The 12,851-nt window shown below is 44.1% G+C and overlaps 1 protein-coding gene across 1 annotated transcript in view; it reads left to right on the top strand.

Moving 5' to 3' along the window:
• LOC121542147 (nucleolar GTP-binding protein 2-like) overlaps nt 1-12,851 on the top strand; it is a 32,304-nt gene that overhangs the window by 18,790 nt on the left and 663 nt on the right. Inside the window, exons 9-15 of the mRNA XM_041851636.2 lie at nt 49-177; nt 6,638-6,742; nt 7,521-7,679; nt 10,386-10,493; nt 10,928-11,427; nt 11,969-12,045; nt 12,622-12,704. Of these exons, the coding sequence (XP_041707570.1) occupies nt 49-177; nt 6,638-6,742; nt 7,521-7,679; nt 10,386-10,493; nt 10,928-11,427; nt 11,969-12,045; nt 12,622-12,704 (1,161 nt within the window). The remainder of the gene's footprint in view (nt 1-48; nt 178-6,637; nt 6,743-7,520; nt 7,680-10,385; nt 10,494-10,927; nt 11,428-11,968; nt 12,046-12,621; nt 12,705-12,851) is intronic.

Below are 12,851 nucleotides of genomic sequence, written 5' to 3'. Positions count from 1 at the left end.
AGACTATTGTTCTGGAAACTGCTATTTTAACTTGTTTTGCCTCTTCAGCTCCACACAGACAAGAAGCAGATCAGCGTCGGGTTCATAGGCTACCCCAATGTGGGAAAGAGCTCTGTCATCAACACGCTACGCTCCAAGAAGGTCTGCAACGTGGCACCCCTCGCTGGTGAGACCAAGGTATGTTATCATTCCCCTCAAAAATACCTTCAAAATAAAAACACTTGAACATAAGCCCATATTGATACCTGGGTGTCATGATGAGCAATTTACATACGTCCATGTTATCTCAATAATGGACAATGCAGGGGGGACAATCTCACGCAATTCCTTTGATTGCTAAGAGAGAGCACAAAACGGGATGTTGCAGGCAGCACTGTTTATGTATTAATGTGCTACTCATACCCTAAGTAACTTCCCAACGATGCGTTGAAGTATATGTATTTAAACCCTCCGTCTCGACTATATATACGTCTGAATACCTGGCAGAGACGTGGCCAAAAAGCAAGAAAAACAATAACCCTCATCCTTAATTTCCTCTCTCTGGATCTGTTTATCCTGTTTGGAACCAAATGGTAGATCTGGAGGTCTGGAAATCCCACTGAGGGAGATACTATCGGAGTTGGCCGTCTGTTGTCAGAGCTGTGAGCGCGCAAAAGCGATAAAAAATGTTCTTTGTGATATATCTAATCGGCACGTAACCAGCAAGAGTTTATCACCCAATGCGAGGTGGCTCTCTCCAGATGCTGCTAGTGTCTGTGGCCAAACACAAGGTTGCTCAGGTCTCTCGCTCTACGGTTGTTTGAACGGATGTGCAACGCGTTTGTGTGAAAAGGCTTGTCAAATGTTTCCTCCCGTCATCCAAATGGATATACGAGTATTGGTTTTCAGGCAGGGGGAAAGAAGCTATGTGATTCTCAGTACAGTAGCCAGCTCCTCTCAAAAGAATGGGGAATAGACCTTCTGACCAGGAGTTGGAACTGAAATTATTTTCCAATCGTTTTGTCCATGATATTTTTCGTTCCGTTCCGACCAGCAAAATAAAGTTCTGAACCGGTTTGAGAGTATTTTTTTAACAGTTTATATCATTCCTTTCTGTTCCTTTTAAACCTCTGAAATGAATTTTTTTTATTGACCTCGATTAAATTACTTCACCAATGGATAGAGCCGCTTGCTATGGAGCGTGCAAGCTACGTACATGCGTTGGACAGAGAAGTGTAGTGTAGGGTGCGCGATGCGACTGACATTTTGTGGGTGAGGAGTGCTGGGCATCTTGTTCTTATGACGTGTTATCTGAATTAGGCCTACAGAATTATACCTATGGAGGAGTGGCTTATATGAAGAAACTTTTAATGTCTTTGAATTTCAGAGATTTGGCTTAACTAACGTTGGACCAGATCTAGCTAGCTAGCTAACAAGCTTGTGTGTGCGGAGTGGCACCATAATTAATATAAAAACACGTCTTACCTTTTTGTAGTTAATAAATTCAATGTGAAACGTGATAACTATAGTATCCTTAACTAGCGTTGATAAAAAATATCTAGTTCATTTCACTGATAATCATAAGAAACAAGATTCTATCCACTTCCTCATTCTTTCCCCGTTGTTGCATAGAGATTTATAGAGCTAATAACGTTTTATTATGGCGTCTGTAAGCACACGGGCAGCGCCATTTGAGACCGATACAACATCGCAATCTCTAAATCTCTATACGACAACGGGTCAGAGAATGAGGAAGTGGATAGAATCTAGTTTTATATGATTATCATTGAAATAAACAAATGTATAAAATATTGATTACTATGTATAGCTTTGTAAGACTATAAATGACTAACCACCCAGTTTTGGTGTAGGTCTATTTCCCTGCTTTTGAGAAGAGCTGGCTACTGTAACGGGAGATTTCCAGCAATTGCACTAAGCTAACGATATGCTAACTTCAATAATCTCCAAACTGCACGCAGAGACAAAAATGGTTTGTCTGACTCTGGGTAAGTAGATAAACGACTAAATCAGACCTAAATTAGATCCTGACGGGCCGCCCCCAGGTGGTGAGGGTAGGCAACAACACATCCGCCTCGCTGACCCTCAACATGGGGGCCCCTCGGGGTGCGTGCTTAGTCCCCTCCTGTACTCCGTTCACCCACGACTGTGTGGCCACGCACGACTCCAACACATTAAGTTTGCCGACGACACGACGGTGGTAGGCCTGATTAGGGCTGTTACGGTGACCGTATTACCGCCACACCAGCGGTCACAAGTCATGAAGGCAGTCAAATTCTACGTGACCAGTTAGTCACGGTAATTAGTCTTCTCCAAGCTCTGATGCCGCTGATGATCCTTAGTAGCCTACCAAACTTGCTAACTGCCTGGTACTCAGCACTCTATTGTCCCTCTAATCACTCTAACATCAATGCAAATGTGATCAAAAATCTAATCAAACACTTCATGAGAGCCCAAGAGCTCATGTTGCGCAACATTTCTATAGGCTATGCAATTGCGTGAGAAAACAGAGTGATGGCTTCTATTAAAAAGAGGAGGATCCCCATCAGCTTTCTATAGGCTAGCCCTACTATATTTATATCTCACCTTTCCTAATATTAAGCGCATTGCTTGTCTTTGCAACAGGAGTATAGCCTACCTGGCTGGCATGAAAATGAACCACGGGAAAAGCGTCCTCCACTTGCTATTTAAGTATAGACACCTTTTTCGAAGCAGGTGCATGAAAATGGTCTGTTCTAAATCAAAACAAATGTCACATTTTATTTAGTGTATGTAAAGACCAGATTAAATCAAGAATAGTCTGATGGGTGACAATTAGCCTATCACTATATACACTGCTCAAAGAAATAAAGGGAACACTTAAACAACACAATGTAACTCCAAGTCAATCACACTTCTGTGAAATCAAACTGTCCACTTAGGAAGCAACACTGATTGACAATAAATTTCACATGCTGTTGTGCAAATGGAATATACAAAAGGTGGAAATTATAGGCAATTAGCAAGACACCCCCAATAAAGAAGTGGTTCTGCAGATGGTGACCACAGACCACTTCTCAGTTCCTATGCTTCCTGGCTGATGTTTTGGTCTCTTTTGAATGCTGGCGGTGCTTTCACTCTAGTGGTAGCATGAGACTGAGTTTACAACCCACACAAGTGGCTCAGGTAGTGCAGCTCATCCAGGATGGCACATCAATGCGAGCTGTGGCAAGAAGGTTTGCTGTGTCTGTCAGCGTAGTGTCCAGAGCATGGAGGCGCTACCAGGAGACAGGCCAGTACATCAGGAGACGTGGAGGAGGCCGTAGGAGGGCAACAACCCAGCAGCAGGACCGCTACCTCTGCCTTTGTGCAAGGAGGAGCAGGAGGAGCACTGCCAGAGCCCTGCAAAATGACCTCCAGCAGTCAGCTCAAACGGTCAGAAACAGACTCCATGAGGGTGGTATGAGGGCCCGACGTCCACAGGTGGGGGTTGTGCTTACAGCCCAACACCGTGCAGGACGTTTGGCATTTGCCAGAGAACACCAAGATTGGCAAATTCGCCACTGGCGCCCTGTGCTCTTCACAGATGAAAGCAGGTTCACACTGAGCACATGTGACAGACGTGACAGAGTCTGGAGACGTCGTGGAGAACGTTCTGCTGCCTGCAACATCCTCCAGCATGACCGGTTTGGCGGTGGGTCAGTCATGGTGTGGGGTGGCATTTCTTTGGGGGGCCGCACAGCCCTCCATGTGCTCGCCAGAGGTAGCCTGACTGCCATTAGGTACCGAGATGAGATCCTCAGACCCCTTGTGAGACCATATGCTGGTGCGGTTGGCCCTGGGTTCCTCCTAATGCAAGACAATGCTAGACCTCATGTGGCTGGAGTGTGTCAGCAGTTCCTGCAAGAGGAAGGCATTGATGCTATGGACTGTCCCGCCCGTTCCCCAGACCTGAATCCAATTGAGCACATCTGGGACATCGTGTCTCGCTCCATCCACCAACGCCACGTTGCACCACAGACTGTCCAGGAGTTGGCGGATGCTTTAGTCCAGGTCTGGGAGGAGATCCCTCAGGAGACCATCCGCCACCTCATCAGGAGCATGCCCAGGCGTTGTAGGGAGGTCATACAGGCACGTGGAGGCCACACACACTACTGAGCCTCATTTGACTTGTTTTAAGGACATTACATCAAAGTTGGATCAGCCTGTAGTGTGGTTTTCCACTTTAATTTTGAGGGTGACTCCAAATCCAGACCTCCATGGGTTGATAAATTTGATTTCCATTGATAATTTTTGTGTGATTTTGTTGTCAGCACATTCAACTATGTAAAGAAAAAAGTATTTAATAAGATTATTTCATTCATTCAGATCTAGGATGTGTTATTTTAGTGTTCCCTTTATTTTTTTGAGCAGTGTATATTATCACTTGTGAATGATGGTCCTCTGTAGCTCAGTTGGTAGAGCACGGCGCTTGTAACGCCAAGGTAGTGGGTTCGATCCCCGGGACCACCCATACACAAAAAAATTTATGCACGCATGACTGTAAGTCGCTTTGGATAAAAGCGTCTGCTAAATGGCATATTATTATTATATGCCCAGCGTAAGGCAAGAAACAATGCATACCTATTTTTTGTGACTTTTTTAAATCATAGTCCCACACCTCATGTAGGCCTACAGTGGGGGAAAAAAGTATTTAGTCGGCCACCAATTGTGCAAGTTCTCCCACTTAAAAAGATGAGGCCTGTAATTTTCATCATAGGTACACATCAACTATGACAGACAAAATGAGATGTTTTTTCTCCAGAAAATCACATTGTAGGATTTTTAATGAATTTATTTGCAAATTATGGTGGAAAATAAGTATTTGGTCAATAACAAAAGTTTCTCAATACTTTGTTATATACCCTTTGTTGGCAATGACACAGGTCAAACGTTTTCTGTAAGTCTTCACAAGGTTTTCACACACTGTTGCTGGTATTTTGGCCCATTCCTCCATGCAGATCTCCTCTAGAGCAGTGATGTTTTGGGGCTGTCGCTGGGCAACACGGACTTTCAACTCCCTCCAAAGATTTTCTATGGGGTTGAGATCTGGAGACTGGCTAGGCCACTCCAGGACCTTGAAATGCTTCTTACGAAGCCACTCCTTCGTTGCCCGGGCGTTGTGTTTGGGATCATTGTCATGCTGAAAGACCCAGCCACGTTTCATCTTCAATGCCCTTGCTGATGGAAGGAGGTTTTCACTCTCAATCTCACGATACATGGCCCCATTCATTCTTTCCTTTACACGGATCAGTCGTCCTGGTCCCTTTGCAGAAAAACAGCCCCAAAGCATGATGTTTCCACCCCCATGCTTCACAGTAGGTATGGTGTTCTTTGGATGCAACTCAGCATTCTTTGTCCTCCAAACATGACGAGTTGAGTTTTTACCAAAAAGTTCTATTTTGGTTTCATCTGACCATATGACATTCTCCCAATCCTCTTCTGGATCATCCAAATGCACTCTAGCAAACTTCAGACGGGCCTGGACATGTACTGGCTTAAGCAGGGGGACACGTCTGGCACTGCAGGATTTGAGTCCCTGGCGGCGTAGTGTGTTACTGATGGTAGGCTTTGTTACTTTGGTCCCAGCTCTCTGCAGGTCATTCACTAGGTCCCCCCGTGTGGTTCTGGGATTTTTGCTCACCATTCTTGTGATCATTTTGACCCCACGGGGTGAGATCTTGCGTGGAGCCCCAGATCGAGGGAGATTATCAGTGGTCTTGTATGTCTTCCATTTCCTAATAATTGCTCCCACAGTTGATTTCTTCAAACCAATAATAATAAATAATAATTGGTCATTTAGCAGACGCTCTTATCCAGAGCGACTTACAGGAGCAATTAGGGTTAAGTGCCTTGCTCGAGGGCACATCGACAGATTTTTCACCTAGTGGGCTCGGGGATTAGAACCAGCGACCTTTCGGTTACTGGCACAACGCTCTTAACCACTAAGCTACCTGCCGCCCCAGCACCCCCGCTCTCCTCAGCCGGCTTGTTCACCTGCGGGATCGTCTGAGGGGGTGCTGAGGAGTATTTCTGTCTGTAATAAAGCCCTTTTTGTGGGGAAAAAGTAATTCTGATTGGCAGGGCCTGGCTCCCAAGTGGTTGGGCCTATGCCCACCCAAGGCTGCACCCTTTCCCAATCATGTGAAATCCATAAATGAGGGCGTAATTTATTTATTTCGATTGACTGATTTCCTTATGAATTGTAACTCAGTAAAATCTTTGAAATTGTTGCATGTTGGGTTTTATATTTTTTCTTTAGTTTATTTAGCAAGTTTCTAACTTTTTTAGTTGTTGGTTAAGGGCTCGTATGTGACATACAATTAGATTTGAGTTCGTCTGACTCTGGGTAAGTAGATAAATGACATCTCAAACTAGCAGTATCCCTTTAAAACTACGTGTTGTACATCATTTTAGTGTTAATGGGGTGCGCTCTGAATGGCCTGTCCTCTTTTAAGATCATCTGTTTTGTTTATATTGATGCAGTAGGGTCTTGATTTCTGCTACATTATGAAATGAAATGTTATTGTCCCAAACCGGTGAATTCTTGTGAATAAGCTCTGAGTATAAAATCATTAGACCCTGTGACTTAGCTGATGTTGGTCCCGGTCTCTTCTTCCAGGTGTGGCAGTACATCACCCTGATGCGACGCATCTTCCTCATCGACTGCCCCGGCGTTGTTTACCCCTCTGAAGACAGCGAGAGCGACATCGTGTTGAAAGGAGTGGTACGTTATTATTTTTTCCCATCAATAATATATATGGTTGTTTTGTTTGTAGTAAACCATTATTAATTTTTTTGGAGCAGTCAGTGTTATCCATTGAGCTCAAAGTATTGGGACAGTGGAAAATCGTTTTGGCTCTGTACTCCAGCACTTGAAATGGTTAAAGTGCAGACGGTCAGCTTTAATTTGAGGGTATTTTCATCCATGTTGGGTGAACTGTTTGGAAATTACTTTTTGTACATGGTCCCCCCATTTTAGGTGACCAAAAATATTGGGACAGATTCACTTGTGTATTAAAGTAGTCAAAAGTTTAGTATTTGGTCCCATATTCATAGCATGCAATGATTTCATCAAGCTTGTGACTACAAACTTGTTGGATGCATTTGCTGTTTGTTTTAGTTGCGTTTCAGATTATTTTGTGCCCAATAGAAATGAATGGTAAATAATGTATTGTATCATTTTGGAGTCACTTTCATGGTGAATAGAATGTTTCTAAACACTTGTACATTAATGTGGATGCTACCATGATTACAGATAGTCCAGAATGAATAGTGATGGGTGAGAAAGTTAGATGCACAAATATCATACCCCCCTCCCAAAATGCTAACCTCCCATGTCATTGTAATGATGAGGTTAGCATATCTTGGTGGTATGATATTTGTGTGTCTAACTTTCTCACTCATTATTTTTTATACTTCCATGTCTAAAGCTGTACCATTTCTAACCTAACAATTGTATGCCTCACTGCTGTTTCCCTGACGTGTCCTGTCCTGTTTCTCAGGTGCAAGTGGAGAAGATCCGTAACCCGGAGGAGCACATTCCGGCGGTACTAGAGCGGGCCAAACCAGAGTACATCCAGAAGACGTACCGCATCCCAACCTGGAGCTCCCCAGAGGACTTCCTGGAGAAACTGGCAATGCGCATGGGCAAACTCCTCAAGGTCAGGGTCATATTAATTAGTGCACACTGTAGCAATTTCTTTACGGAAAACAAAGTGTTTGATATTGGACAAGCTCAGATAGTCCCTCACTGTTTTCAGTCAGTTTTCTCTCGTTTGGTACTTAATTAACATAACCCTGGAGTGTATCAATGGGGGCTGAAGTCACAGTCCAGGGTCATTGTCTGTAGCCTGTTGGTCGCCCCAGATCTGTTTGTGCTTCATAGCCAACTCCTATGGTTGTTGTTAGGCATTCTAATGGCCATAGGGATTGGCAAGACGGCACAGATCTGAGACCACCAGGCGACATTGTCTGGGCTGCTTGTCTTCATTTCTGACCTCATCTTTCATCTGTCTGAAATTAGCTTTATAACTGTTTGTGGTCAATGGTATTTGAATGTCACAATATACTTCACATTTACATTTTAGTCATTTAGCAGACGCTCTTATCCAGAGCGACTTACAGTTAGCACATACATTATTTTATCGAACCCACAACCCTGGCGTTGCAAACGCCATGCTCTACCAACTGAGCTACATCCCCTGCCGGCCATTCCCTCCCCTACCCTGGACGACGCTGGGCCAATTGTGCGCCGCCCCATGGGTCTCCCGGTCGCGGCCGGCTACGACAGAGCCTGGATTCGAACCAGGATCTCTAGTGGCACAGCTAGCACTGCGATGCAGTGCCTTAGACCACTGCGCCACTCGGGAGACTAGTCCTGAAAGGTGTATGTTATCTTCAGGCTTTATCTGTGTATTTGACAAGCTGTAGGTCAGTGGTAAAAAATGATCTTCCCTAAACATAGTCTGTTTTTGTATGTGACATTTCTTGATCAGTTAGAAATTCTACACTTGACCCTAATGCTTATTTGGAACCCATCATGCCAAGTAGCACATAAGGTCTACAGTTGAAATCGGAAGTTTACATACACCTTAGCCAAATACATTTAAACTCTGTTTTTCACAATTCCTGACATTTAATCCTAGTAAAAATTCCCTGTCTTAGGTCAGTTAGGATCACTACTTTTTTTTAAGAATGTGAAATGTTAGAATAGTATTGGAGAGAATGATTTCTTTCAGCTTTTATTTCTTTCATCACATTCCAAGTGGATCAGAAGTTTACATACACACAATTAGTATTTGGTAGCATTGCCTTTAAATTGTTTAACTTGGGTCAAACGTTTCAGGTAGCCTTCCACAAGCTTCCCACAATAAGTTGAATTTAATAAGAGTGAATTTTTGGCCCATTCCTCCTGACAGAGCTGGTGTAACTGAGTCAGGTTTGTAGGCCTCCTTGCTCGCACACGCTTTTTTAGTTCTGCCCACACATTTTCTATAGGATTGAGGTCAGGGCTTTGTGGTGGCCACTCCAATACCTTGACTTTGTTGTCCTTAAGCCATTTTGCCACAACTTTGGAAGTATGCTTGGGGTCATTGTCCATTTGGAAGACCCATTTGTGACCAAGCTTTAACTTCCGGACTTATGTCTTGAGATGTTGCGTCAATATATGCACAAATGTTCCTTCCTCATGATGCCATCTATTTTGTGAAGTGCACCAGTCTCTCCTGCAGCAAAGCACCCCCACAGCATGATGCTGCCACCCCCGTGCTTCATGGTTGGGATGGTGTTCTTCGGCTTGCAAGCTATCCCCTTTTTCCTCCAAACATAACGATGGTCATTATGGCCAAACAGTTCTATTTTTGTTTAATCAGACCAGAGGACATTTCTCCAAAAAGTACGATCTTTGTCCCCATGTGCAGTTGCAAACCGTAGTCTGTCTTTTATATGGCGGTTTTGAAGCAGTAGCTTCTTCCTTGCTGAGCGGCCTTTCAGGTTATGTCGATATAGGACTCGTTTTACTGTGGATACAGATACTTTTGTACCTGTTTCCTCCATCTTCACAAGGTCCTTTGCTGTTGTTCTGGGATTGATTTGCACTTTTCGCACCAAAGTACGTTCATCTCTAGGAGACAGAATGCGTCTCCTTCCTGAGCGGTATGATTGCTGCGTGGTCCCATGGTGTTTATACTTGCGTACTATTGTTTGTACAGATGAACGTGGTACCTTCAGGCGTTTGGAAATTGCTCCCAAGGATGAACCAGACTTGTGGAGGTCTACAATATTTTTTCTGAGGTCTTGGTTGATTATTATTTTTAATGTCATTTAGGAGACGCTCTTATCCAGAGCGACTTACAGTTAGTGAGTGCATACATTTTTCTTTTGATTTTCCCATGATGTCAAGCAAAGAGGCACTGAGTTTGAAGACAGGCCTTGAAATACATCCACAGGTACACCTCCAATTGATTCAAATGATGTCAATTAGCCTATCAGAAGCTTCTAAAGCCATGACATCATTTTCTGGAATTTTCCAAGCTGTTTAAAGGCACAGTCAACTTAGTGTATGTAAACTTCAGACCCACTGGAATTTTGATACAGTGAATTATACGTGAAATAATCTGTCTGTAAACAATTGTTGGAAAAATACTTGTCATGCACAAAGTAGATGTCCTAACCAACTTGCCAAAACTATAGTTAGTTAACAAGAAATTTGTGGAGTGGTTGAAAAACGAGTTTTAATGACTCCAACCTAAGTGTGTGTAAACTTCTGACTTAATAATATAAATAATAATTCAACTGTATATAAGGACCCTCCATTTATTCCTACTTTATTTTCTTCTCATGTTTCCCTAATGCATTATCTGTTGCAGGGGGGTGAGCCAGACCTTCCCTGTGTCTCCAAGATGGTGCTGAACGACTGGCAGAGAGGACGCATCCCCTTCTTCGTAAAACCCCCTGGCTGTGAGGGAGAGCATGAGGTGAGAGGTGGACGAACGGCTGCAATAAAACCCTCTGTCTCGCATACCAAAACAAAAAGAGACATTCCCAACAGTAATGTTAGCACATGCTCTGGTTATAGTCTGCCACCCTCTGGCTAAATGTAAAATATCATCACATGCATTGCCAAGATTGGGCAAGAGTGCATGCTTGTATGGTCACATTGACTGACTTTGCTCAGGTTCTTTTTTATTTGTAAAAATAGATATAAAGCTGCTCAAGCCGGGCACAACAATGCATATATTAAAATGATTGAGGCTAAAACCCAAAGTCTTATTTCCGTTATGGTCCTCTCAGGTGAGCAACAAGATGGCATCATTTTTAAATCCATGCAAATGAATGTGCTAGTGTGCACTTCAGGAGAATCGGAACCTAGCCATGATTATGAAAGCTGTACTGACTGGTGTGTTTTCAGGGCAAGGAGAAACTCCCAGTGGAGGGGGCACCAGAAGGTACAGAGCGTGTACAGGAAGAAGGAGCAACAGAGGAGCAGAGCGAGGAGGTGGTGGCTGCAGTGTCGGCCGAGCAGGAGGCCCAGCAGCAGCAGCAGAAACTCAAACATGAGCAGGTGCAGAAGATCCTCACCAACGTCCGGCAGAACTTCGGCAAGATCAATGTGGCGCCCGAGTTCAACGACGATGACCTGGCACCCGTGGAGAACGACAACCTAGTTTTCTCGGACCTGTCCGGCTCGGACGTGGAGAAGGATAGCGAAGATGAGGAAAATGAAGAGCAGGGGGATGGGGAGACAGCAGCTGGAGACGCTGAGGCCTCCGCCACCACCCCAGCTGGTCAGCCTGCCAAGGTGGAGGAAAAAAAGAGTTCGCGTGAGACGATCCGCGAGCTGGATGGGAAGATTGCAAAGTACAAGCAGTTCCTGGACCGGGCCAGACTCAAGCGCTTCTCCGCCATCCGGTTTGTCTTATTCTTCTCAGTTCTCTCCACCACTTATCATTTCAGTCTTGTTTTGAAGGTGTGCTTTATTGTTTTGTAAGCCCACATCAACCCCAGAGCTTGTCCAAAAGACGGGCATAGATCTGTCCCAAATGGCACCCTATTTCCTATATAGTGCACCAAAAGTAGTGCTCTGTAGGAAATAGGGTGCCATTTGGGACGAAGCTCTAGAGAGAGATTAAGGGTGCCTGGGTCCTCTGAGGTGAAACATGCCACGTTTTCCACTGTCCAAGCACCTGGGGATTGGCAGCTGCTCATACCGTTCTGTCTGATCGATGGGTTTTTCATCACCATTTGTCACGTTGTTTCGCACACTCACCCACCGTCTCTCTCGCTGGTGAACTTTAGCTCAATCCCTCGCTCAACAATGCCAAATGAGTCGTCTGCGGCCAATTTGCTTTCCATTGTCGGCTCAGCGAATTCCAACAGGACTTAACTGTCTGGATGTGTAGGGAGTAATGAGATATGTGACGTCTCTTTCTACTTTGGTTTCTTTGTACAGGATTCCGAAGGCACTCTCTGACAAAGTGCTCACAGACATGAAAGTGAAGCAGGCGGCGAATAAACCACAACCTAAAGGTAACAACTTCATTTCAACTTCATTTCAACTTGTGATTTTCCTTGGTGTGCTTATGGCCAACCTGACATCCCAAATGCAGGGGTTAAAGTTCTGTCACTGTGACGGATTTCTGTCGTATGGATTCTTTTTTGTTATATTTCCAATTGAAAAGGACTGGAATTGGTAAAACTTGCTGTTTAATACATGTACAAAATGATCTTCTTTTCCTAAAAGCATGATGGTCATTACTTTTTTTTTTTACATGAAAGGGGAGGTTAACTTGGCTCTGCAGACAATCAATCTGAGATCGACTTAAGTTTCAGTCATGTTTTTTGTTGTTGTTGCTTTAACCCCGGCAAATTTATTCCATCAAAGAATAAAAGGGCACCTTCCTTTACACAAAATACACAGACTTTACAAGTCTTCATGGGTAGCAGCAGATAAAATTTATCATTGGAGTAGATATTTGGCCAAAGACTGAAACCAAACAAACAAGCAATCATACCATAAAAATAGAATGGGAATGTCCTATTAACTGTTTTAGTAATTCCATGCCTACGGGTCATCCACTTACTGGCCAACCATTTGTTCCTCAGCTGTAACACAGGTCGGCAAGAAGAGGAAAATCGAGGAGGCGGAGGAGCCAACGCGTCCACACAGAAGTCTAACATCCAAGCAGGTACTGCGTGTTCCCTTACCCGCTGTTTGACGTCAAACAGACCCGTCTCTCTAGACTGGATGCCTCCGATGGATGGCCGCTCACCTACCGCTAATGTTAATGGAATGAAGGAAGGCACTGTTCTTCCTCAGGCTTCAATCTCACTCA

This window comes from Coregonus clupeaformis, chromosome 17 (assembly GCF_020615455.1).
Source record: "Coregonus clupeaformis isolate EN_2021a chromosome 17, ASM2061545v1, whole genome shotgun sequence".
Taxonomy (NCBI): domain Eukaryota; kingdom Metazoa; phylum Chordata; class Actinopteri; order Salmoniformes; family Salmonidae; genus Coregonus; species Coregonus clupeaformis.
Note: the sequence above shows the minus strand (reverse complement) of the source record. Positions and strands in the feature narration are given on the sequence as shown.